The sequence below is a fragment of the Podarcis raffonei genome, chromosome 3, assembly GCF_027172205.1.
Source record: "Podarcis raffonei isolate rPodRaf1 chromosome 3, rPodRaf1.pri, whole genome shotgun sequence".
Classification (NCBI taxonomy): Eukaryota; Metazoa; Chordata; class Lepidosauria; order Squamata; family Lacertidae; genus Podarcis; species Podarcis raffonei.
In genome coordinates, this window is record NC_070604.1 from 11,383,590 (window position 1) to 11,409,523 (window position 25,934).

The 25,934-nt window shown below is 46.3% G+C and overlaps 1 protein-coding gene across 9 annotated transcripts in view; it reads left to right on the forward strand.

The window, feature by feature from the left end:
• ATP7B (ATPase copper transporting beta) overlaps positions 1-25,934 on the forward strand; it is a 48,149-nt gene that overhangs the window by 16,455 nt on the left and 5,760 nt on the right. For all 9 annotated transcript variants that reach the window (XM_053380559.1, XM_053380552.1, XM_053380555.1 and 6 more), the window contains 12 exons: positions 1,042-1,203; positions 3,457-3,533; positions 4,387-4,561; positions 4,688-4,921; positions 6,483-6,574; positions 7,185-7,312; positions 9,184-9,338; positions 13,312-13,446; positions 14,596-14,790; positions 15,560-15,745; positions 22,535-22,733; positions 25,398-25,544. In XM_053380559.1, the coding sequence (XP_053236534.1) occupies positions 1,042-1,203; positions 3,457-3,533; positions 4,387-4,561; positions 4,688-4,921; positions 6,483-6,574; positions 7,185-7,312; positions 9,184-9,338; positions 13,312-13,446; positions 14,596-14,790; positions 15,560-15,745; positions 22,535-22,733; positions 25,398-25,544 (1,885 nt within the window). The remainder of the gene's footprint in view (positions 1-1,041; positions 1,204-3,456; positions 3,534-4,386; positions 4,562-4,687; positions 4,922-6,482; positions 6,575-7,184; positions 7,313-9,183; positions 9,339-13,311; positions 13,447-14,595; positions 14,791-15,559; positions 15,746-22,534; positions 22,734-25,397; positions 25,545-25,934) is intronic.

Sequence of the window (25,934 nt, forward strand, 5' to 3'; positions counted from 1 at the left end):
CACATTTTGAGCAGTTTCGGCTTGATGATTGTTGGATATTCTGGCTGGGAATTGGAATCCACAACATCTTTTTGATTTGGAACTCCTCTAACTCTTCCCGTCAGTTTTGCTAGTTGCAAGTACTCTATCATAAGTGTCTGTTATCGTTGGTGATGTTTCGCTTTTCCAGTTTCTCGCCACAAGTATTCTAGCTGCCGTGATTGCATACATGAACAATGGTCTTATATATTTTTTAATTTCTGTCGGTAAGATACCTAATAGAAAAATCTCTGGTCTTTTTTAAAAAGTAAGTTTGAATAATTTATTGAATCCATTGTAGATATTGTTCCAAAATTCATGGATAACTACACAGGCCCACCACATATGATAGTATGACCCTGTATCTTTTTTGCACCTCCAGCAAGTTGGTGATCTGCTTTTGTACATTTTAGCAAGTTTTAAAGGGATATGGTGCCATCTGTATAGCATCTTCATGGTGTTTTCCCTAAGATTATAACATGCTGTAAATTTCATATCTACCCTCCACAATCTTTCCCATTGTTCCATGTTCAGATCAGAAAGTATATGGAGAATGGAGAATATTTAAGATTATATTGTACAAATAATATTATACTAGCAGAACTTGAATGATACCTGTAAGTAAAAAAGTGTAACGGATATATTTTCGGATCATATGAAAATAATATGAAATAACACAAAGCTGTGCGAAAAAACAGTGACAGTATAAACAGTATAATGAGAACGATTGGAAGTTTTATAACCATAACTTTTATTTAACTTATTTGAGATGATGTATTTTCTTTTTATATACTTCCCCCCTTTTCTTCGCATCCTTTCTCTTCTTTCTTTCTTTCTTTCTTTCTGCTGTAAATGATCTTTTATGTTTGTATTTTAAATCAATAAAAATTATTAAAAAGGAAAAAAAGGAATCCACAGCATCTGGAGGGCACCATGTTAGCTGTACCTGGACTAGGCGGACCAACGGTCTGGTGGTTTATAAGGCAACTTCCCATGCTAACACTAACTGCAGTTCTCTTTCAGGTCCTAGGGATGACCTGTGCTTCATGTGTTCATAACATCGAATCCAAACTTACCAAAACGCCTGGCATTCTTTATGCATCTGTAGTGCTGGCTACTTCCAAAGCTCACATCCGCTTTGACCCGGAAGTTGTTGGTCCTCGAGATGTTATAAAGATTATTGAGGTAAGCTATTAAAACATTTTGTTATTTATTTTTTAAAAAGCCCAACTGCATTTGCCATTGCCGCAGGAGCTAGGGGTCAGTATCGGTAAGGTGGGTGTTACAAGTTTTGTGACAGCCAGGCTACTAGTTGTGTTTACTGGTTAGTAAACTTTCACACTAAGGAACGTGGGTGGTGCTGTGGGTTAAACCACAGAGCCTAGGGCTTGCCGATCAGAAGGTCGGCAGTTTGAATCCCCGCAATGGGGTGAGCTCCCGTTGCTCAGTCCCTTCCTGCTGCCAACCTAGCAGTTCGAAAGCACGTCAAAGTGCAAGTAGATAAATAGGTACCGCTCCGGCGGGAAGGTAAACGGCGTTTCTGTGCGCTGCTCTGGTTCGCCAGAAGTGGCTTAGTCATGCTGGCCACATGACCCGGAAGCTGTATGCTGGCTCCCTCGGCCAGTAAAGCAAGATGAGCGCCGCAACCCCAGAGTCAGTCAGGACTGGACCTAATGGTCAGGGGTCCCTTTACCTTTAAACTTTCACACTAGACAAATGGCTGCAGGCTATCGTCGTTTCTCAGGGAAATAGCAGGCTGCAAAACAAATGTGAAAATGATCACGGGAATGGTGTTGAACATTCCTCAAACTCCTGTAAAGCAAAGCAATCAATTTATGAAAGTGCTTCTTGAGATCCTGTCTTATAGCACATTGAAGTTTACTGTAATGGTTGTTCAGAGTAGAGCTTTATAGGAAGCCCAACACAAGTTGCAGATCGGTAGCTTAGCAAAAAGTCTGATTTTTTTTTTTTTAAATTTAAGGATGATCAACCCCAGTTCTGCAGGAAAAATGAGGATAACAAAGAAGTCTGTACAGTGAAGCATAGTCAGGAGAATCATTCTGGATAATGGGAGAACAATAATGTTCTTCAAGGATAGAATTTGTTTTTTAAAAGGTAGACTTTTCTGGCATGTTGGTTTCCTTGTTTACTGTGGAATTCTAAAAACAATAAAGGAATAACATTTTTAATTTTGAATCAGTCTGTGGATAGAAGCTGTGTGAAGCCACTTTATAGGGAAAATTTAAGCGATGAGATTAAAATGAAAACAGGAGAAGAAATACAAAAACGAGGGACAGAATTTAGTACTAAATTCCTGTATAGTGTTGTTTGAAATAATTAAGGTGGTAGCGTACTGGTGATATTTGATAGTTTTTAGTGTAGTTTTATTTTTGACGTGCACGTATCAACAAAATAGAAAACTTACAAGAATAACAAGCAAAATTAAGAGGATCAGTCATGTTGCATTTTCAAAGTACACGGCATTTCCTGTCAACTGTTATTATTTAATATCTATCTTCTTTTCAAAGCTACCTTATGGAATCTCTCCAAAGAAGTCCAAGCATGGACGGCGGTAGCCAATTATAGTCTTTTGAAATTTTCTTTTCTGCTTTGAGGTTTCCTTTTACAATCAAGTGGTATATAAATTTTATTGGGGGGTTGGGGGAAAGATACATAATGTAATGCCGTTTTTTGATCTAGACATAGTCCCGTCATTAGTCCCATTTCATAGAATACCCTTTTCGAAAACTCATTTATTTTTTCACAGTACCACCACATATGGAAGAAGGTTCCTGAGTCCCTACTTCCCATCTAGCACAATGGACTGCTCACCTGTAATTTTACTAAGGATGTGAGGCGTCATGTACCATCTGTGTATTAGTTTAAAATAATTTTCCCTTTTATGGGCAGAAGCTCTTTCGCTCAGTATTTTGTCCCATACACGATTCCACTCGGCTTCATTCATGGAAACATTTAAATTATGCCCCTGAGTTTTCCTATGGAAGTCTAGGGTTTTCTTGCAACAGTGTTGTATAGATTTTTGGATAAGGTTCCCTTGTCTGTGAAGGATATGTGAGTAAATATGTGAGTAAATATTAAAAAACCATTAAAGGTCTGGTTGGTTCAGATATATTTTCAGGAATGGTGATAAAATGCATAATTGGATCCAATTTGTTTTCTCCAATTTTCCTTTTATTTGGTTCCAGTTAATATTTGATACTAGTGAAATAATAGCAAAACCAGCTGTTTTTAGATTTTGGAAAGTCTATACAAATCAGAGCTACATATCGGGAAATGGTTCTAAAATCTGAAAACCCAGATTTTGAGAGCTTGAAAAATAATAGAGCAGTGTTTTAGTTTTATGTAACCAGCAGTACTTCATTTGAGCTATTTTTATTTCATATTTATTTTTATACTATTTCTTTCTTTTTTGTAAAGGGGATCGGTTTTCAGGCATCTTTGGCTAAAAGGGATCCAAAGGATCATAACTTGGATCACAAAGAGGAGATCCGACAGTAAGTATAGCTACATATATGAAAGGGTGTGGTTGATAGATACGGATGGCAACACAATAATTCCCAATCCAGGTAACTGAATATCTGTGGTATGTAGGTATCTGTGTGACTGAAAATTGTGAGTGTTCAATTTTTTGTGGGTACAAACGTTTCACATTACCTTTGATTGGGTTTGGGTTTGCGTGTGGTTTGGGAGCTGCACAGCCAGGGAAAAAACAATGCTATCCAGGGTTGTAAAGACTGCAGAGAGAATTATTGGGTGCACTCTTCCCACCTTAGATCAAATCTATGCTGCCAGGTGCCATAAGAAAGCGGCAGAGATAGCACATGATAGTACGCACCCCAGAAATGATCTCTTTCAGCTTCTGCCTTCTGGAAGAAGGTATAGGGTTATAAAGGCCAGGACTAGCCGCCTGAGAAACAGTTTCTACGCTAATGCAATTCTGGTTCTAAACGCGACATAAGGGGTCTCTGTAGTATAGTGTATTTTAAAATGGGGTTTTAGAGTTTTTTAGGGGTTTTTGAATGTTTTATGTAGTTTTGTAGTAGTTTTATGTAGTTTTGTAGTAGTTTTATGTAGTTTTGTAGTAGTTTTATGTAGTTTTCAATTTCATTGTTCCACAAGGGACAATGACAATAAAGATATCGTATCGTATTGTCTTTGTTTTACAGAAGTGTAGGTAAGTATATGAATGCCTTGAGCTGAAACGTGGAATCAGAAATCTATATTTGGGGTTCAGTGGTTCCTCAGCTGGTACTGCTATCAGCAGAAGCAGGCCTTGTGCAATATTTGCCTATTTAGTTACCAAGGAGATTTGAAGACTCTAATACTGTGGATTCCCTGCCTTTTCAGATGGAGGAAATCGTTCTTATGCAGCCTGGTATTTGGTATCCCTGTCTTAATCTTAATGATTTACATGTTAATACCTGATGGTCAACAGCACGGATCAATGGCTCTGGAGCAAAATGTGATCCCCGGATTATCTATTCTCAACCTTCTTTTCTTTCTCCTTTGCACTTTGGTTCAGGTACATTTCAAGAATATTTCCTTCCTTTTTAATCTCCCATTACATAATTGGGTATTTACACAGAGGGCAAAAGGCTTCATCAAGCCAGCAAAAGTGTTACAAAAACAGGTGGTTTTCTTTTGACAGTTCTTCGGCGGATGGTACTTCTACGTCCAAGCCTACAAGTCCCTTAAGCACAGGATAGCCAATATGGACGTCCTGATAGTGTTGGCCACGTCTATCGCCTACATCTACTCATGTGTCATTCTGATGGTTGCCATAGGTGAAAAGGCAGAGCAAAGCCCCATCACCTTTTTCGACACCCCTCCAATGCTGTTTGTGTTCATATCTCTTGGGCGGTGGCTGGAGCACATAGCAAAGGTAATGTATATTAAGAATCATTCCTAGAGGGGACCCTACCAGAAGCAACGTGCTGAGTGAGGTGGCACCACCATGCTAGCTTCCCAGCAGATGGGTCGCTGTTGCTTGCTGGGAGGGATAGAGAGAGGGTGAGGCAGAGAGGTCAGCATGGTGCACATGCACTAGTGCAGACTTGTTCAACTGGTTGACTGCGATCGACAGGTAGGTCCCCGGGGTGCTCCTGGTCGATTGTGGGATTCAGAAAGGTGATTGCCTGTGTGGTCCTTGTGGTCCTGCTCCCGGCGCTATGTCCCGTTGTCGCTGCTGCCCCCGTCACACATCCCTGCGTCGGTGGCATAGTGTTTGAACGATACAGTACTGTGTACAATAACTCTGGGCACACGCCCCAAAAAAGCTCAACAACTTTGGGAATCCCACCGCCCTGGCAAATAAAAGATCATGGCCAGTTTTATTATACTGGGAGTAGATCACAGTCTCTAGAGAGTTGGACGTGCTGCTAGTGTAGCAGTTCCACCCTCACCCAGTGAGCACCTTTAGGACCCCACAGAATATCCATTCTGACTCTGTGCTTTGAGGATGGAAACATAATCTTGAAAGATCCCCCTCTAACCTTTCTTTGGAAACCGAGTTGAGAAGGAGTTCACAACTTCCCAGGTTAAGTCTGCCTGCATTAGTAATTTACAAGAGTGAACATTAAGTTTAAGCAACTGCCTTGGTAACATGTGGGAGTTAGTACAGAAGGAACGATTGGTCTTACAAGAAGAAGAAGAAGAAGAAGAAGAGTTTGGATTTGATATCCCGCTTTATCATTACCCGAAGGAGTCTCAAAGCTGCTAATGTTCTCCTTTCCCTTCCTCCCCCACAACAAACACTCTGTGAGGTGAGTGGGGCTGAGAGACTTCAGAGAAGTGTGACTGGCCCAAGGTCACCCAGCAGCTGCATGTGGAGGAGCGGAGATGCGAACCCGGTTCACCAGATTACGAGTCTACCGCTCCTAACCACTACACCACACTGAATGGTAGATGTGATAGGTTGCTGATGACCTGGATGGGTTTGGTACCATCCTTCATCACATGATGGAGGCAGAGGAGCAAAGAACTATGGGAGGCATGCACAATCCCCTCAGATCCTGCTGCAGCTTTCCCACAGCCGTCTGGTTGGTCACTGAGAGAACAGGATGTTGGACTACATGGCCCACTGTCCTGATTCCTATGTTTTTGTTTGGATTCTAGAGCAGGGAACAAAAGGCCAAAATGTTACAGCAATAAAACGCAAGAAGTACACTAGTACCCATAGATAACTGGGCATGTTTATCTTTCAAAAGCAAGCATACACTTGGCTCCCAGCCCATACAGCGCTAAGCCATCTACATAATACTATACTTCAGGCGCTGAATGGGTTTCCCATGTATCTTGAGTGATGGGTGCTGTGGCATGCAATATTTAATGGGGAAAAATGGGCAATGGAGCATATTTTGAGTTTTAGCATAAGTGAAATTCAGTGGGGAACTGAGTAAATGTATCATGCCTTCCAATCACCGTTGTCTATCTCTGCTTCCTAGAGTAAAACATCAGCAGCACTTGCCAAATTAATCTCTCTTCAAGCTACAGAAGCTGTTGTAGTGACACTTGGAGCTGACAACTGTGTCATCAGGTATGCCAGTAGTAATTCTTTCCCGTTTTTCTTACGATATGATGTAGTCTTCTGAGATTCCGTAAATCCAGTTCAGAGGTAAATAAGCTGTGGTGGGTGTAACTGGCTTTTAGGGGACAGTGCTGCTTTTGCTGTGACGTTTTTCTTGTGCTTTTTCATTGCATTCAGTTGGTTTTATATATTGGAGTGGGCTTATAAATGCATAAATAAAACCTCTATGTGGTATTCAGGAGGTTTATTTGTATTGGAAGCAGACGGAACACGATCAGGGTTGAGTCCTAGATGTGTAGTGTCCAGAAATCCTCACTCTGTCCTGGTATAAGTTGGACTTCAATTTGGGGGGGGGGGAGAGAGGTAGGGGTGTGTGTTTGCGATGAGACCGAGGCAGGTGTAGCAGATTTTAGACCGCAATTTACACTCAGAATTTGTCTTTGCATTCCCGTGCAAAGTCCATTTGCATGTCCTTACTACACTGAGTTTGTTTATTTCTCCATGTGTGTTTTTGTACTGCTGTGTGCCTGCTGCTTTTCAGATAGTAGAGTTTCTCTCATTTCAGTGGTATGGCTAAAATGGAGCCCCTTTTTCTTAACGTACGAGATCTCACTTACAGGGAGGAACAAGTGCCTGTTGAACTGGTTCAGCGAGGAGACGTCGTAAAAGTGACACCCGGTGGGAAATTTCCAGTTGATGGAAAAGTGATTGAAGGCAGCTCTATGGCAGACGAATCCCTCATCACTGGTAACTTCTGCATTCTTAATTGAACAATAGCAGGTTCCCAGGGACTGAGCTTTGCATGGGCTTGATCTGTGGAACAAAGAATTAATGCTGTGCAGGTGCATCGGGAGAGAGACAAAATAGATCATATATCTGTTCATGAGTTGATGGTGTGAAGGTGCAAGATGCACAACATTTATTTGTTACTAGGAATAACAAAGGAACCAATTCCCACATAAATGTTTGCAAATGCTTGCAATTAGTTTTAGAGCTGCAGTCTTAAATATTTCCACTGGTGTAATGTGCTGGCATTGCATCCCTTGAGGGCTGGAGTCGCTTTATGATCTGTGGTGCTTCATTAGCCCAATAATCAGTGCAGAGAACCAATAACAGCTTCTCTGTCCCAAACACCGATATATGAAGCCTTCTTAATTACAGTAATCCCAGTGGAATTATTTGCTTACAACAATTCTTCTTTACTTTTCCTGGCTAGTAGGATTTAGTTGCATCCTAACAGGCAGATACTAGTGTCCAGTGCTTCTCTGGTTGGTAGCATGAATTTTAAATCTTGTTTCGCTTCTGGTAGATCTTGATCTAAACATTTGGGCACAGCAGGTTTTTCAGGGAACAAAGAGGTGTGCCCTCTTAGAAGTAGAATCACATATGTAAGGCAGGCATTTTCCAGAGACATCAGTTATTGGTGCAACCATCCACATGCTTGTCAAAATTGGATGGTTCTCTGCAGATCATGAGAACAAAAAAAGATCCATGCTGGATTAGGCCAGTGTCTGGATCCAGCCCAGCATCTTGTTCTCACAGTGGCCAACCAGATGGCTGTGGAAAGCTAATAATAATAATAATAATAATAATAATAATAATAATAATAATAATAAATATATTACTTATAGGGGGGATGCGGGTGGCGCTGTGGGTTAAACCACAGAGTCTAGGACTTGCCGATCAGAAGGTCGGCGGTTCAAATCCCCTCGGCGGAGTGAGCTCCCGTTGCTCGGTCCCTGCTCTTGCCAACCTAGCAGCTCAAAAGCACGTCAAAGTGCAAGTAGATAAGTAGGTAGCACTCCGGCGGGAAGGTAAATGGCATTTCTGTGCGCTGCTCTGGTTCGCCAGAAGCGGCTTAGTCATGCTGGCCACATGACCTGGAAGCTGTACGCCGGCTCCCTCGGCCAATAAAGTGAGATGAGCACCGCAACCCCAGAGTCGGTCATGATTGGACCTAATGGTCAGGGGTCCCTTTACCTATATTACTTATACTCCACCCATCTGGCCAGGCCTCCCCAGCCACTCTGGGCAGCTCCCAACAGAATATTAAAAACACTATGAAACATCAAATGTTAAAAACTTCCCTACACAGGGCTGCCTTCAGATGTCTCCTAAAAGTCTGGTAGTTGTTTTTTCCTTTGACATTTGGTGGGAGGGCGTTCCACAGGGCAAGCACCACTACTGAGAAGGCCCTCTGCCTGGTTCCCTGTAACCTCACTTCTTGCAGTAAGGGAACCACCAGAAGGCTCTCAGCACTGGACCTCAGTGTCCGGGCTGAACGATGGGGGTGGAGATGCTCCTTCAGGTATACAAGAGCTGGACCTGAGCGTAGCAGCACTCTCCCTACCTGCAATTCCTTGCACATGGTATTCAGGGGGATGCTGCTTTCAACAGTGGAGGTATAGCATAGCCATTGTGACTCGTCGCCATTGATAGCCTTATCCCTTCTGGATTTGTCTAAACCTCTTTTGAAGCCGTTAGAGGTAATGGCTATCACTGCTTCTTGGCGGGAGAGAATTCCAGACTTGAGCTATGTGCCGTGTGACATTGTACTGCTTTCTGCGTGAGGGAGGAGCTAGTAGAAGGTGCTGGTTGATTTTGCTTCATTCCTGTAGGAGAAGCCATGCCTGTCATCAAGAAACCTGGCAGCACAGTAATCGCAGGCTCCCTCAACGCACATGGCTCCGTGCTTGTGAAAGCAACTCACGTTGGATCTGATACCACCTTGGCACAAATTGTAAAACTGGTAGAGGAAGCTCAGATGTCAAAGGTAAAGCATGCTCATTTGAAGTGGTTTTTTTCTGGGGGGGGCTGCCTTGAATCAGTGTTTTTGTTGTGGCATTCGACATCTGTATTGGGTATTGGAGGGGGGAATCTATCAAGGGTTTTAATAATAATAATAATAATAATAATAATAATAATAATAATACATTATTATTTGTACCCTGCCCATCTGGCTGGGTTTCCCCAGCCACTCTGGGCGGCTTCCCACAAAGATTAAAAATACATTAGAATGTCACACATTAAAAACTTCCCTGAACAGGGCTTCCTTCAGATGTCTTCTAAATGTTAGGTAGTTGTTTATCTCTTTGACATCTGATGGGAGGGCATTCCACAGGGCGGGCACCACTACCGAGAAGGCCCTCACTTCTCTCAGTGAGTGAACCGCCATAAGGCCCTCGGCGCTGGACCTCAGTGTCCGGGCTGAACGACGGGGGTGGAGACGCTCCTTCAGGTCTACAGGGCCGAGGCCGTTTAGGGCTTTAAAGGTCAACACCAACACTTTGAATTGTGCTCGGAAACGTACTGGGAGCCAATGTAGCTCTTTTAAGACTGGTGTTATGTGGTCTCCAGAAGTGCTATCATGGCTGTTTGCTCCAAAAGCTTCCCATATCCTGCCACCCAAAGCTTGTTGTAGAACCTCAGCCCATACTCCCAAAATCTCTCCCAGAGGACACAGGCCCATCTCTCTTTCATCTGCCTGCTTACCTGGTTCCTGAACCTCTCTCATCTTACTTGAAGCCATCTTCAAGTAAGCCAGCTGCATTGCACTACAGAGGTACCTTGTGTTAAGTACTTAATTCGTTCCGGAGGTCCATTCTTAACCTGAAACTGTTCTTAACCTGAGGTACTACTTTAGCTAATGGGGCCTCCTGCTGCCGCCGCGCCGCCAGAGCACGATTTCTGTTCTCATCCTGAAGCAAAGTTCTTAACCTGAAGCACTGTTTCTGGGTTAGTGGAGTCTAACCTGAAGCGTATGTAACCTGAAGCGTATGTAACCCGAGGTACCACTCGTACAAGGTCCCCTCCAAATCTGTAGTTCTATGAAACAGCATCTAGTGCAATTGCTGGGGTCATGAGTACCTGCCTCTGAGGTAAGAATGTGAAAAAGCAAAAAAAACACACACAAAAACCCTGGGAAATCAGGGAAGCAGGAGATTTCAGCTGAGCCTTATGAACGTACAATGGAAGATTCATGTGCAATTGCTGCTTTTGAATTGAGGACCTCTCACTGGCCTCTAGTCCTCCCTCTCTTCTAACCCTTCTCTCGCCTGCTACTGTCTGAAATACTACCCCATGCAAGTTTTTCCTCCTCCTCCACACCCAGGTGACCTTTGGACTCTCCTTTATTTGGTTTTGCTGTTACAGATAGATAGCCGTGTTGGTCTGCCATAGTCAAAACAAATTTTTTCCCCCCTTCCAGTAGCACCTTAAAGACCAACTAAGTTAGTTCTTGGTATGAGCTTTCGTGTGCATGCAGACTTCTTCAGATACTTCTTCAGTTTTGCTGCTGCACTCTTGTCACGCTCCCGACTGGGATGTATCCGTTTGGATGTAAATCCTATTGGTTTCAAGGCCTTTCTCCATCCTAGTTATTTTATGTTGTACAAACATTATGTACTTGGGGGAGATAGATGAGACTTTTCCCTAGGCCTGTGCTTTTGGGATGAGAAGCTACATTTTTCTAAGCAGCTGGGAAAATGGATGTCTTCCTTCTCTCCTACCCTACCTTCCCCAATAGCTGGTTTCTTGTACCAGTGAATACTATGGTTCTCCCCTCTCTAGCACTGGCTCATCTCCCATTGATATTAAAATGTGGGAAACATGGAGTGCCCCCCCCCCCGTGCAATGGGACTCCTGCTTCCACTGCTATTCAGTGCAGTTGTACTGGTTGTGGCACTACCAGGCTTCGTGAGGAAATACTTTGTCTGGGAAAACTCTTTCTCCTGTAGTTGTTGCTGTTGCTGCTCTTCCTGCTGCTGTTGCTGTTGTTGTTTTGCCACTATTAAAAAGGACCCCAACCATTAAGTCCAGTCGTGACCGGCTCTGGGGTTGCAGCGCTCATCTCGCTTTATTGGCCGAGGGAGCCGGCGTACAGCTTCTGGGTCATGTGGCCAGCATGACTAAGCCGCTTCTGGCGAACCAGAGCAGCGCACAGAAATGCCATTTACCTTCCCGCCGGAGTGCTACCTACTTATCTACTTGCACTTTGACGTGCTTTTGAGCTGCTAGGTTGGCAGGAGCTGGGACCGAGCAACGGGAGCTCACCCCGTCGCGGGGATTTGAACCGCTGACCTTCGGATCGGCAAGTCCTAGGCTCCGTGGTTTAACCCACAGCGCCACCCGCATCCCTTTTGCCACTATTACTATTACTATTAATTTTGTATACTGCCCTTCAGCCAAAATTCCCAGGGTAATTCACAAGAGAAAAATACAAAACAGGAATACAAAATACATAATAAAAACAAACCAATTACACCTCCCCCAACACACAAACCCATTTAATAGCCCTAAAATGTTACTCAGCCAAACTCAGCCTGGTTGAAGAGAAATGTTTTTGCCTGGCACCTGAAGATACTGCCTTGGAGCCAAACTTCTTAGGCAGCTGACCCATTTATTTAAACCCAGGTTTGCCTCAATAATGGATGAAGTAATAGTGGTGGGTTCAAATTTTCAGGGCAAGAGAGGCACATAGGTAGAGGTTGCTGAGTCCTCCTCATGCCTGCTGTGAACCTCCTGATAGGCTTTCTCCTCCCTCCTTGTGCATCCCCACCTAAAATAAATAGCAGCAGATTGTGGGGTGGGGGTTTCATTTCTTTTTACGTCCACGAGTGTACCTCCTCTCTTTATTTTATTTCTTCAAGCCCTGTTCTATATAATGGGGCAGTCTCGTGAGTTAAGTCAGGCACACCTACTTGTTTCTATACAGTATTAAATACAGTGGTACCTCGGGTTAAGAAATTAATTTGTTCTGGAGGTCCGTTCTTAACCTGAAGCACCACTTTAGCTAATGGGGCCTCCCGCTGCTGCCGCACAATTTCTGTTCTCACCCTGAAGCAAAGTTATTAACCCGAGGTACTATTTCTGGGTTAGTGGTGTCTGTAACCTGAAGCGTCTGTAACCCGAGGTACCACTGTACAGTATTGAAATAGAAGAATAAAAAAAAATTCAAATAATGGGGAAAGAATTGCAAAAAATAATAATCACGCAATACCAAGCAGCCAAAACAAAACCATGGTACCATGTCCCAATTAAAGCCCTAACCCAAACCAGCATAATACTAGTTAAAACCGGCTAGGCTTTAAAACTTGTTAGAAGATGTCACAGGTAAAACCACAGCTTCTTTTAGGGGGGAAAGCCTGAATTGATGACCCTTCAGTGCCTGCATAAAGGCAGCAGAGAAAGAGAGATTGTCCCTGAGAGAGGGAGTTCCATCATTGTGATGCTTCTCCGTTGTGTCCCCCGGTCCAGTTGATGGCACTGGCAGGATGGAAGGAGATCTTTCAGGGATCATTTGAAAACACAGCAAGGGTAGCCTTTGATTAACTAGTGACTGCTCTTCTTGTCATTAATCTGAGGACTGGGTGGTGGGAGATTTTGTCAGATGAAGGTGCCCCTATAAAGCAGGTACACAGTATCTATACCTTGCTTGTCGAACGGAATCCGTTCCGGAAGTCCGTTCGACTTCCGAAAATGTTTGACAACCAAGGCGCGGCTTCCGATTGGCTGCAGGAGCTTCCTGCACTCAATTGGAAGCTGCCTTGGACGTTCAGCTTCCAAAAAACGTTTGCAAACCGGAACACAAACTTCCGGGTTTGCGGCGTTTGGGAGTCAAATGGGATGAGTACCAAGGCGTTTGACAACCAAGGTACTATGGTACAGTATTTGTAAAAGGCTTAATAGTGGAGTTCATGCAGCTGTTCTGTCCTGCATAAATATAAATGTATCTTCTCAATTTATAGGCACCCATCCAGCAGCTGGCGGACAGATTTAGTGGATATTTTGTCCCTTTTATAGTCATCATTTCCGTTGCAACTCTAGTGGCCTGGATTGTAATCGGATTTCTACACTTTGATATTGTGCTGAAATACTTCACTGTAAGTACTGTATACTGATTTATTATAATGTATTATTGTTTAGAAGCTTTGCTTATATTCACAAATCACAGCAGACAGGATTCTTTTTCTTAAGCGTGTAATCTGAAATTAAGTCTCTCTGGAGTGTGTTGAATATATGCTTCTCTGCCCCATTGGGGACAGGGCTGGCAAAGAATTGATTATTTTCGCAGTGTGGATCATTTGAAAATGACTAGCCATGGCCAAATAGTTTGTGCGGAAACACTGTGTTAAGACCCAGGACTGGTCACCGCCAGCCTATGATCTAACTTGGGCTGCCAAGGACAGCAGCAAACACACCAGATAAGATATAATGTGGAAAAGCTGTAAGGATTAGGCGTGTTTAGATTAGACATGCATTACCTGGGGGAAGAGGGACGCGGGTGGCGCTGTGGGTAAAAGCCTCAGCGCCTAGGGCTTGCCGATCGAAAGGTCGGCGGTTCGAATCCCCGCGGCGGGGTGCGCTCCCGTTGCTCGGTCCCAGCGCCTGCCAACCTAGCAGTTCGAAAGCACCCCCGGGTGCAAGTAGATAAATAGGGACCGCTTACTGGCGGGAAGGTAAACGGCGTTTCCGTGTGCGGCTCTGGCTCGCCAGATGCAGCTTTGTCACGCTGGCCACGTGACCCGGAAGTGTCTCCGGACAGCGCTGGCCCCCGGCCTCTTAAGTGAGATGGGCGCACAACCCTAGAGTCTGTCAAGACTGGCCCGTACGGGCAGGGGTACCTTTACCTTTACCTTACCTGGGGGAAGCATGGTCTTCAAGTACCTGAAAGGCCAACATAAAAAAGAAGAGCAGCTGTTTCCCAGAGCAACTGACATTGAAGGCAAAGAGGAAACAAGGAGATCTAAATATCAGAAATAAGGAATACTTTCTAACTATAAACTGAACATTCCAAATGGTGGTGAAAGCTGTTGTTATGTAGGGAGATGCCTAGACTTGGTTCCCCTATGTGTAGTAATCACTAAAGGGATTAAATTTTCAAGCATTAATATAGTGATTTGTCAGTACAGACAGCAGTAAGTGTGTGCGCTTGCTGGTTTTCAGCCACGGCTGTATATTGTTAATGCATACTCTCTTTTTAATATCACTAGATTTCCCTTGTGAGCAAACTTTTCTTGCTTCCCTCCTAGCATCACAGTAAACACGTCTCGAAAACTGAAGTCGTCCTGCGCTTCGCCTTTCAGACCTCCATCACAGTCCTGTGCATCGCGTGCCCTTGTTCTTTGGGTCTGGCCACCCCAACCGCGGTGATGGTGGGCACTGGAGTTGCCGCCCAGAACGGTATTCTCATCAAAGGTGGGAAACCCCTGGAAATGGCACACAAGGTTAATATTGTCATTGCTAACTCACACCTGCTGCCATAACTTTCTTTTGCTGCTTTTTGAAACAAATATCGATAGATTTACAGTGCAGTCCTATAGATGTCGACACAGAAGTAAGCCCCTGTGTTTTAGGGCTGTGTTCTTGTATTTATTTACCGTATTTTTCGCCCCATAGGGCGCACCGCCCCATAGGACGCACCTAGTTTTTTTGGGGGGAAATAAAGAATTTTTTTTATTTCCCCCCCCCCCAGGCGCGGGGCTGGCGCAGGGGAAGCCCGAGCTTCCCTGAACCCCAGCCCCGAGAACAGCCTGCTATCCGCAAGCCTAGGGAGCCCGGCAGGAAGCCGCGCTGGTCTCCCCGGGCTTGCGGAGAGCTGCGCGAAGCCCAGGCCCTAGGCTTTGGAATGCAGGCAGCTCTGCGCAGCCCTCGGGAGACTGGCGCGACTTCGTGCCGGTCTCCCTACAGCTGCGCAGAGCTGCGCGAAGCCCGGGCATGCAGGCAGCTCTGCGCAGCCCTCGGGAGACCGGCGCGAAGTCGCTCTCCAGGCTTCAGCGAAAGCCTGCATTTGCCCCATAGGACACACACACATTTCCCCTCCATTTTTGGAGGGGGGAAAGTGCGTCCTATAGGGCGAAAAATACGGTAATTTTGATTGTATGTTTCTAGATTAAATTTTATATCTTTGTTATTTTTTTATTGCAAACTACCCAGGGAACTTTGTGTTATGGTCAGCATACAAATAAAATCTACCTGTGTCTTTATTTCTTGCAGGTAAAGACTGTAATGTTTGATAAAACGGGGACCATCACTTACGGAGTTCCTAGAGTCATGAGGGTCCTCTTACTAGGAGATGCAGGAGCTACTTTGTCTCTGAAGAAGGTGCTTGCTGTTGTGGGCACTGCAGAAGCCAGCAGCGAACATCCTTTAGGAATGGCTGTCACTAAGTACTGCAAAGAGGTATGGCACTATGGTCTAAACCACTGAACCTCCTGGGCTTGCCGATCGTAAGGTCAGCAGTTTGAATCCACACAACGGGGTGATCTCCTGTGGCTCTGTCCCAGCTCCTACCAACCTAGCACTTCGAAAGCACACCAGTGCAAGTAGACAAATAGGTACTGCTGTGGCAGGAAGGTAAACGGCGTTTCTTTAAAAAAAAAAAAATTATTAACCGACCAAATCAAATCAAATCACATCACATCACATAAATTCCGAATTACAAAGCCGAATTTTAATTTTTTGTTGAGGGGACCCATATTTCAAGTTTCGAAGGGGGATTCCGATCATCTTCTTGCTACTGCGTTCATATCCAAATCAGTCCAAATAAAGTTCATAATTCTATCCAGTCTTATCTTGCTGTTTCCACATCTCATCTTATTCGTACATTTTTTCTTTTTCTTTATGATCTCTTCTGATAATCTCCTTAAGCAGATAAACACCAATTATATCCTGTGTGGATTTTTCCGTTCGACCAATCCTCATATCGTGATGGTTTCCATATATCATCACTTTCATAAATAACATCGCTCTTTCCATCATTAATCTCAGGAACTGTCGTTTTTGAGTCCCACTGAGGAGTCTCACCCACAGTATAAAAATAGCTCTTTTCCTCCTCCCAGACTCAAGTCCTCCGACATAGCTTACCAATATGGCGACGGTATTTTTAACTGCGTCATTCCAGAGCTCTTAAACTTTCCACGCTCTTCTTAAAACATGCTTTGGTTAGAAAAATTATCTCCACACAGACGTAAATCCACAGCTTAAGTCATTAAAGCGGCATTTCTGACTTGTGGGGGGGGGTTCTTGTTTTATCACATAGAGGAAAGAAAGAAAGGTTTTTCCCCCCTCCCCCATCAGTCCCTTTGCCATACCGAGTCTTAGCTGTCTTCTCATGATTGATTCTTGTTCCTCCGACTCTTCTTGTTTATTACAGAACTCTTCAGTTAGCAGTCTTTACTCCCCCTCCTTCCTTGAAATATGTGCATTCGCTTCTTCCTAATTGTTCCTTTTGAAGTTCTTGCACCTAGCGGCGCGGATCAGAGACAGCGTCCAGGAGCGCCAAGATCCACAGGGGGGCATTCTGCCTGGTGCCCCCATCCCCTCAAATTCGGGGGTGGTATAGGGCACAGCAGGCACGGGCAGCCCCCCCCCACAATCCTGGGGGGTAGAGAGGCTATTTACTCCCATCACAGCCTCCTAATTACCCCCTGTGGGTCGGAGAGATGTTATTGTCAGCCATCTTCCGATGCGCCCCTAGTGGTCCCCCGGTAAACGGCGTTTCTGTGTGCTCTGGCACTCATCACAGCATTCTGTTGTGCCAAAAGCAGTTTAGTCATGCTGGTCACATGACCCGGAAAGCTGTCTGTGGAAAAACACTGGCTCACTCGGCCTGAAAAGCGAGATGAGTGCTGCACCCCATAGTCAATTTTGACTGGACTTCACCATCCAGGGGTCCTTTACCTTTTTACCTCTAGTTGACACTTAATAATCTCTGCTTTGAGGGAAAGTTCCGCATTTACATGCAACAGACTTTTGTCATTGTTAGATCCTGTAACTGACAATGTAAAGATGATGATGAGTTTGTTCGTTATACCCCGCCCTTCTGGGTTGCCCCAGCCACTCTGGGCAGCTTCCAACATATCTAAAAACATATTAAAACGTTGAACGTTAAAAAGCTTCCCTTTACAGGGCTGCCTTCAGGTGTCTTCTAATGTAAGGTTACCAGGTTTTTTTCAATGAATCCGGGGACACTTTTCAGCTTCAATGGATTTTGTATGGGGACTGATTTGTAAATCTAGAGACTGTCCCCGGGAAAGGTTACATACCGTATTTTTCTCTCTATAAGACACACTTTTTCCCTCCTAAAAGGGGGAAATGTGTGTGCGTCTTATGGAGCGAATGCAGGCTGTGTGGCTATCCAGAAGCCAGAAAAGCGAGAGGGATTGCTGCACAGCGCTCCCTCGTGCTGTTCTAGCTTCTGGCTTAGCCCCTCAATCCCTTCCCCCACCTCCCGGAAAAGCCCCAAGAGCCGCGCTCCCTTTAAAGAGCTGCACAGAGCGTGTGTGCAACTCTTGGGGGCTTCTCCCTCCTTGGGGAAAAGCCTGCAAGCGCCGCACACACACTCCACGCGGCTCGTGAAAGAGAGCGCTGAGCAGAGCCTGGGATGCATACAGGCTCTGCTCAGTGCTCCCTTTAAAGAATCTTTTTTTTTTCTTGCATTCCCCCTCTAAAAACTGGGTGCGTCTTATGGTCAGGTGCGTCTTATGGAGCAAAAAATACGGTAGTTACTCATCTCCTTGGCGTCTGATGGGAGGGCTGGCGCCACTACCAAGAAGGCCCTCAGCCTGGTTCATATCTCATACATTTGGGGCAGTTTGGATTGTTTATGTTTGATGGTACTGGGAATCTTAAGTTACGTCACCAATTTTCAGATATTGGGGTGAGTTATGGGAGCCCTTGTCCTCAGGACACTGGCACAGAGAATTTGAATGTCTTTCTGCTTGTGCAACTTTCTGCTTCTTCCCAGTATCATTTAAAACTACAGTGGTACCTCTGGTTGCAGACTTTTTCCATTTCGGGGTGCTATTCGCAACTACAGCGCCTCTTCTGTGCATAATAATAATAATAATAATAATTTATTATTTATACCCCGCCCATCTGGCTGGGCCTCCCCAGCCACTCTGGGCGGCTTCCATAAAAACCAAAAATACAGTAAAATATCACACGTTAAAAACTTCCCTGAACAGGGCTGCCTTAAGATGTCTTCTGAATGTCAGGTAGTTGTTTATCTCTTTGACATCTGCTGGAAGGGCGTTCCACAGGGCGGGCGCCACTACCGAGAAGGCCCTCTGCCTGGTTCCCTGTAGCTTTGCTTCTCGCAATGAGGGAACCGCCAGAAGGCCCTCGGCGCTGGACCTCAGTGTCCGGGCAGAATGATGGGGGTGGAGACGCTCCTTCAGGTATACTGGACCGAGGCCGTTTAGGGCTTTAAAGGTCAGCACCAACACTTTGAATTGTGCTCGGAAACGTACTGGGAGCCAATGTAGGTCTTTCAAGACCGGTGTTATATGGTCTCGGCGGCCGCCCCCAGTCACCAGTCTAGCTGCTGCATTCTGGATTAGTTGTAGTTTCCGAGTCACCTTCAAAGGTAGCCCCACGTAGAGCGCATTGCAGTAGTCCAAGTGGGAGATAACCAGAGCATGCACCACTCTGGCGAGACAGTCCGCAGGCAGATAGGGTCTCAGCCTACGTACCAGATGGAGTTGGTAAACAGCTCCCTGGACACAGATTTGACCTGTGCCTCCATGGACAGCTGTGAGTCCAAAATGACTCCCAGGCTGCACACCTGGTCCTTCAGGGGCACAGTTACCCCATTCAGGACTAGGGAATCCTCCACACCTGCCCGCCTCCTGTCCCCCAAAAACAGTACTTCTGTCTTGTCAGGATTCAACCTCAATCTGTTAGCCGCCATCCATCCTCCAACCGCCTCCAGACACTCACACAGGACCTTCACCTCCCTCACTGGTTCTGATTTAAAAGAGAGGTAGAGCTGGGTATCATCTGCATACTGATGAACACCCAGCCCAAACCTCCTGATGATCTCTCCCAGCGGCTGCATGTAAATGTTGAAAAGCATGGGGGAGAGGACAGAACCCTGAGGCACCCCACAAGTGAGAGCCCAGGGGTCTGAACACTCATCCCCCACCACCACTTTCTGAACACGGCCCAGGAGGAAGGAGCGGAACCACTGTATGACAGTGCCCCCAGCTCCCAGCCCCTCAAGACGGTCCAGAAGGATGTTATGGTCGATGGTATCAAACGCCGCTGAGAGATCCAGCAGAACTAGGAAACAGCTCTCACCTTTGTCCCTAGCCCGCCGGAGATCATCAACCAGTGCGACCAAGGCAGTTTCAGTCCCATGATGAGGCCTGAATCCCGACTGGAAGGGATCCAAATGGTCCGCTTCTTCCAGGCGTGCCTGGAGTTGTTCGGCAACCGCTCGCTCAATCACCTTGCCCAAGAATGGAAGATTTGAGACTGGGCGATAGTTGGCCATCATGGCCGCATCTAAAGATGGTTTTTTAAGAAGTGGTTTAATAACCGCCTCTTTCAGCGGGTCTGGGAAGGCTCCCTCACGGAGGGAAGCATTCACCACCCCACGAAGCCCATCGCCCAGTCCTTCCCGGCTAGCTTTTATAAGCCAGGATGGGCAAGGATCCAGGAGACAGGTGGTTGGTTTCACTCGTCCAAGCAGCCTGTCCACATCCTCGGAGGTAACAGATTGGAATTGATCCCACTCAACTTGACTAGACAGAACTCTAGCACTCTCCCGCCCCGGCCCTGCTCCCACGGTGGAGTCTACTTCTTCCCGAATCTGAGCGATTTTATCTGCAAAAAACTTTGCAAAATCATTGCAAGAGAACATGTGGCCCGTACTGGGCCCCGATGTTGCAGGTGGTTCCGCTAAATTGTGAACCACCTGAAAAAGTCTCCTGCTGCTGTTTTCTGCAGATGCAATAGAGGCGGCGAAGAAATTCTTCTTCGCCGTCGCTATCGCCACTTGGTAGGCTCGACGTTGAGCTCTAACCTGTGTCCGGTCAGATTCGGAATGAGTTATCCGCCACCGGCGCTCTAGCCGTCTCAACGATTGTTTCATTGCCCTCAGATCCGTGGAAAACCACGGGGCTGTCCGGGCTCCATGCAATCGGAGAGGGCGCTTCGGAGCCAAACAGTCAATAGCCCTGGTTAACTCCACATTCCAGCGGGCCACCAGGGAATCAGCTGAAAGGCCATCAACATGGGATAAAGCATCCCCTACCACTCTCTGGAAACCATTTGGATCCATTAAGTGGCGGGGGCGGACCATCCGAATTGGTCCCACCTCCCTGCAGAGGGGATGGGTCGCAGAGAAGTCCAGTTGCACCAGGAAGTGATCTGACCATGGCACTTCTTTCGTTTCGCTTTTACTTAGTGTCAGATCACCAACATCCATAGAGGTAAACACCAGGTCCAAGGCATGTCCGCAGCTATGGGTTGGGCCAGACTTATTCAGGGACAGCCCCATGGAGGCCATGCTTTCCACGAAGTCCCGAGCGGCCCCTTGTAAGGTCGTGTCGGCATGGATGTTAAAATCCCCTAGGACGACCAAGCTAGGTGTCTCCAGGAGAACATCCGCCACCACCTGAAGCAGCTCGGGCAGGGAATCCTTGGTGCAGCGGGGAGGTCGGTACACCAAAAGGAATCCTGTACTGCCCCTATTGCCCAACTTCCAGAACATGCACTCGGAAAACTGGGTCTTCCCAATAGGACGCCTGGTGCAAACTAATGACTTCCTAAAAATCACTGCAACCCCCCCTCCCCGCCCACATGACCTGGGTTGCTGTGCGTAAGAGAAACCTGGTGGACAAGCAGCGGCAAGGACAGGCCCATCTGCTTCATCCAACCAAGTCTCTGTTACACATGCCAGGTCAAGTCCTCCATCCATGATCAAGTCATGGATGGCAGTGGTCTTATGAATCATTGACCTGGCATTGCACAGCAGCACCTTCAGGTCATGTGGGTATCCCTTGCTGATTCTAGTATCCATCCGGTCAGGACCAGACCCGGAGGCAGGAATAGTCCTCAGACAACGACTAAACCTGCCCCCTCTGTAATGACGTGGTCTAGTCTTAGCGTAACTCCTCCTCCTACCCGTGATCACTGAGATCGGTTGTCCCAGTGCATCCCCCCCTGTGGAACATGCCCCAGCCATTTTGTGGGCTGGGGCCCACTCCCCGGCAGCCCTGACCCCTCCCCCTAAGAACAAAATAACACCTTAAACAAACAAACAAAACAAATAAAACAATACAAACAAACAAAAAATAATAATGTAAAAATTACAAAAACATCAAAATAAAAATAAAAAAATTCCCCAAACCCAACCAAACATCAATCCCACCCCCACCCACCACATACAAAAAATCCAAAAGAAAAATTTTAAAAACATTTTAAAAACACTCTAAAAACACTCTGTGCCCCCCTGGCAGTAACAACTGTCCTGGTGAGGCCTGTCAGGCCCTGCCCTGGGCCAGGTGGTAAGTGGCAAGAGCAGGGCCCTCAGGCACTCACACAGGGGAGTCCTCCTGGGCAGCAGGCAGCAAGCAGCACGCAGTCCTTATGAGGCCCCAGGCCCCGCCCCAGGCCAGATGGTAAGTGGCAAGAGCAGGGCCCTCAGGCACTCACACAGGGGAGTCCTCCTGGGCAGCAGGCAGCAAGCAGCACGCAGTCCTTATGAGGCTTCAGGCCCCGCCCCCGGCCAGATGGTAAGTGGCAGGAAGGAGCAGGGCCCTCAGGCACTCACACAGAGGAGTCCTCCTGGGCAGCAGGCAGCAAGCCGCACGCAGTCCTTATGAGGCCCCAGGCCAGATGGTAAGTGGCAAGAGCAGGGCCCTCAGGCACTCACACAGGGGAGTCCTCCTGGGCAGCAGGCAGCAAGCAGCACGCAGTCCTTATGAGGCTTCAGGCCCCGCCCCCGGCCAGATGGTAAGTGGCAGGAAGGAGCAGGGCCCTCAGGCACTCACACAGGGGAGTCCTCCTGGGCAGCATGTGTGCAGTGCGATCGAGTGCTTCTGCGCATGTACAAAGTGCACATATCGCTTATGTGCATGGTGAACCCGGAAGTAAACACTTCTGGGTTTGTCGCGTTCGTAAGCTGAAAGTCCGTAACAAGAGCAGAATGCAACTAGAGGTACCACTGTCCTTATTTTGCAGGAGCTGGGCAGAGAGATCCTCGGCTACTGCAAAGATTTTCAGGCCGTCCCTGGGTGTGGAATAAGCTGTAATGTTGGCAGTATTGAAGTCGTGCTGGGTGAGACGGAGCAGCTTTTGAGCCATCCGAATCCTCACCTTGGGGACATTGGCAGAGGCACTACAAATCCAGACCCACAGGCCCTGATCCCCAAACTGGAAGGTAAGTAAGATTGCAGCTATCAGTACAGCCGCAGGTTGCTAAATGAATGGTTCCTCAACCGATAAGGTCTGACAATTGGGTGTTTATCTTGACCATGTTCCTAGTTGCACATAATAAATGCAATCATTAAGCCGCTTTGTGTGCAAAATTTTAAGACTAGGCAAAACATCTTTCTTCTGGTTGATACTGGCCTCTGGGAAATGTTGAATTGCAGAAGAGACGAGGAAGAGTTCGGATTTTGAGTGACCACCTTGTCTTAATTACAAGTACTGGTGTTTAGGAAACTTCAGCAAAAATGTAGTCTTCGTTGCATTCTTAATCAAGCTTGTTAGGGTAGCATCTTACTACTAGGAAATGCATAAGAATCAATTATTAGTAGGTAGGTGGGGTAGCCCTAATCTGAATTATAGACCACGCAAACACAGCCGACTTTTCTAAATACAATACAGTGGTACCTCTAGTTACGAACTTAATTCGTTCTGGAGGTCCTTTCTTAACCTGAAACTGTTCTTAACCAGAGGCATGCTTTCACTAATGAGGCCTCTTGCTGCTGCTGTGCAGCCAGCACATGATTTCCGTTCTCATCCTGGGGCAAAGTTCTCAACTCGAGGTAGCTCTTCCAGGTTAGCGGAGTTTGTAACCTGAAGCGTTTGTAACGAGGCGTTTGTAACTCGAGGTACCACTGTATTTAGGAACGTCAGAAACTGTCTTGTACCAAATCAGATTGTTTCCAGCTTGCGTATGCCCCATACCTGAGCAGTGTGGTTTGTCCCAGAAATTGCTTCCTTATTCTGCCTCCTCCATGGTGCAGAAATGCTCCAGCTTGAACTGTCTAGGGAGAGAATAGGTGGGCAGGAGAGACTGGAGGAAGCAAAAATCTGTCAATCCCCTTTTGACTTCAGCAATCCCTGACCATTATCCATGCTGTCCACTGGGGCTGATGGAAGCTGGTGTCCAAAAACATCTGAAGGACCACAGATTCTCCATCACTGGCCGATTTTATAGTTTTAACCTATTTCCATCTTGTCAAGTTCCTTGCACTTCTTGGCTGTGAGCTCTGGAAGACTTGCACCCTTGCCTTGAAGGCCTTTTCCACCTGGCCTGGGAGGGCAGGGTCCTGGCAGACTCCAGCTACAGAAGCTGCAGCTGCTTGAACAGACATTTAAGCTGGGGTGTTGTTTGGGGGGGGGGCTGCTGTTGCTGGGGTTTTTTTTGTATCTTTATTTTAGATTTTGTTGTGATTTCTGCGGAAATTGTTCCGTTTCGTATTGTGTTTTGTAATGTTTTATTTATTGCATATGAATACTTTTGTTATAAGGGACGTGGGTGGTGCTGTGGTGTAATCTCAAGACAGGGCAACATTTATTCTGCTGGTTACTTTTTGATGGGTGCGTTTTCTTTTTACCTTTAAGTTATATGCCTCTCAGGGTCCACCTCTGACAGAGCAATTATATATGCATGCCTACTCAGAAGTACGCAGATGTGGGTGGCGCTGTGGTCTAAACCACTGAGCCTCTTGGGCTTGCCGCTCGGAAGGTTGGTGGTTTGAATCCCCGCAATGGGGTGAGCTCCCGTTGCTCGCTCCCAGTTCCTGCCAACCTAGCAGTTTGAAAGCCCGTCAAAGTGCAAGTAGATAAATAGGTACCACTCCGGTGGGAAGGTAAACGGCGTTTCCGTGCGCTGCTCTGGTTTCACCAGAAGCGGCTTAGTCCTGCTGGCCACATGACCCAGAAAAACTGTCTGTGGACAAGCACCAGCTCCCTCGGCCTATAGAGCGAGATGAGTGCCGCAACCCCAGAGTTGTTCGCAACTGGACTTAACTGTCAGGGGTCCTTTACCTTTTTTTTTACTCCCCCCCCCTTTTTTCCTTTTGTTATGTTGTAGTTATGTATTTTTTATCATGTTGTAAGCTGCCTTGAGCATGGTTTGAACAGTAGAGAGGCTGCATACAAATAAAATTTTGTATGTATTTATGTGTGTGTGTATGTAGAGAAGCTGTTGACTGATATTTGTAAGCTGTTGGGAGATCCCAAGAAATCCAGGATAAAAACTGACATTTGAGTCAGTTTTGGTCAGACAGTCTGATTTATGCTGATAGGGTTTTTTCGTTGACATTTAAAGTCTAGTTCGGACAGCAGATGATGTCTTCCCCACCCTTTCACTCTGCGGGGCCTGTTCTTTATACCTTCTCCACATTTGCTGGCATCAAAATTGGATAAGAGAGCAGACATGTGGTGAAAACAAGCCTCTTTGTAGGGATTTGGTGACTTGCATGCCTCATCAAAGAAGTTTGGGGAATGGTGTGTGTGTGTGTGTGTGTGTGTGTGTGTGTGTCCCCACTGCCTCAAAAACATGGCATCTGTGTGTTTTTGATTCTGTCAGTCTGTGAAAAGATGCCCTACAAACCTATCTTCCGCATGTTGTAATTTTCCAAATGTCTTAAGTGTATACTAGCAAAGTTTGATAGGCACAAGGTAACTGCTGTATTGTCAGTCAGTCAGTCCTGGCTCTCGCCTCTCCTACAGCGGGGGATAGTTGCGTCTGGTGCCTATTACAACAGAGAGCGTGGGACAACATGCTGTTCTCAGATGAGTTCTTCCCTGTAATTTTGGAACCCTTTTGCACTGTTAAGTTTTCATGCCTTCCAATTTCTGTGCCTGGCAGATGCAGCAGTCCCTGTGACTTACTCTGTGTTGATCGGGAACCGGGAGTGGATGAGACGGAATGGCTTGCATATCTCCAGGGATGTTCACGAGGCAATGACCGGCCACGAAACGAAAGGACATACGGCTATACTGGTGGCCATAGATGGTACTCTATGCATTTAGACACATTTTCACCACCTGGCCAAGTGGCATCCAGCTCGACGTGTCACATGTTGTGGGGAGAAGGGGGTGGAGGGGCTGCAGGACCAGGATGGTCAAAGTAGCAGCAGTGGGATGTCTCTCAGTTCCAGAGCTAGAGATGAAAATTGAGAGGAATAAGTGGTTTTGGCTGGCTGAATATACAAGAGTCTTGTGGATATACAAGAGCCAGTGTGGTGTAGTGGTTAAGAGCGATAGACTTGTAATCTGGTGAACCGGGTTCGCTTCCCCGCTCCTCCACATGCAGCTGCTGGGTGACCTTGGGCTAGTCACACTTCTCTGAAGTCTCTCAGCCCCACTCACCTCACAGAGTGTTTGTTGTGGGGGAGGAATGGAA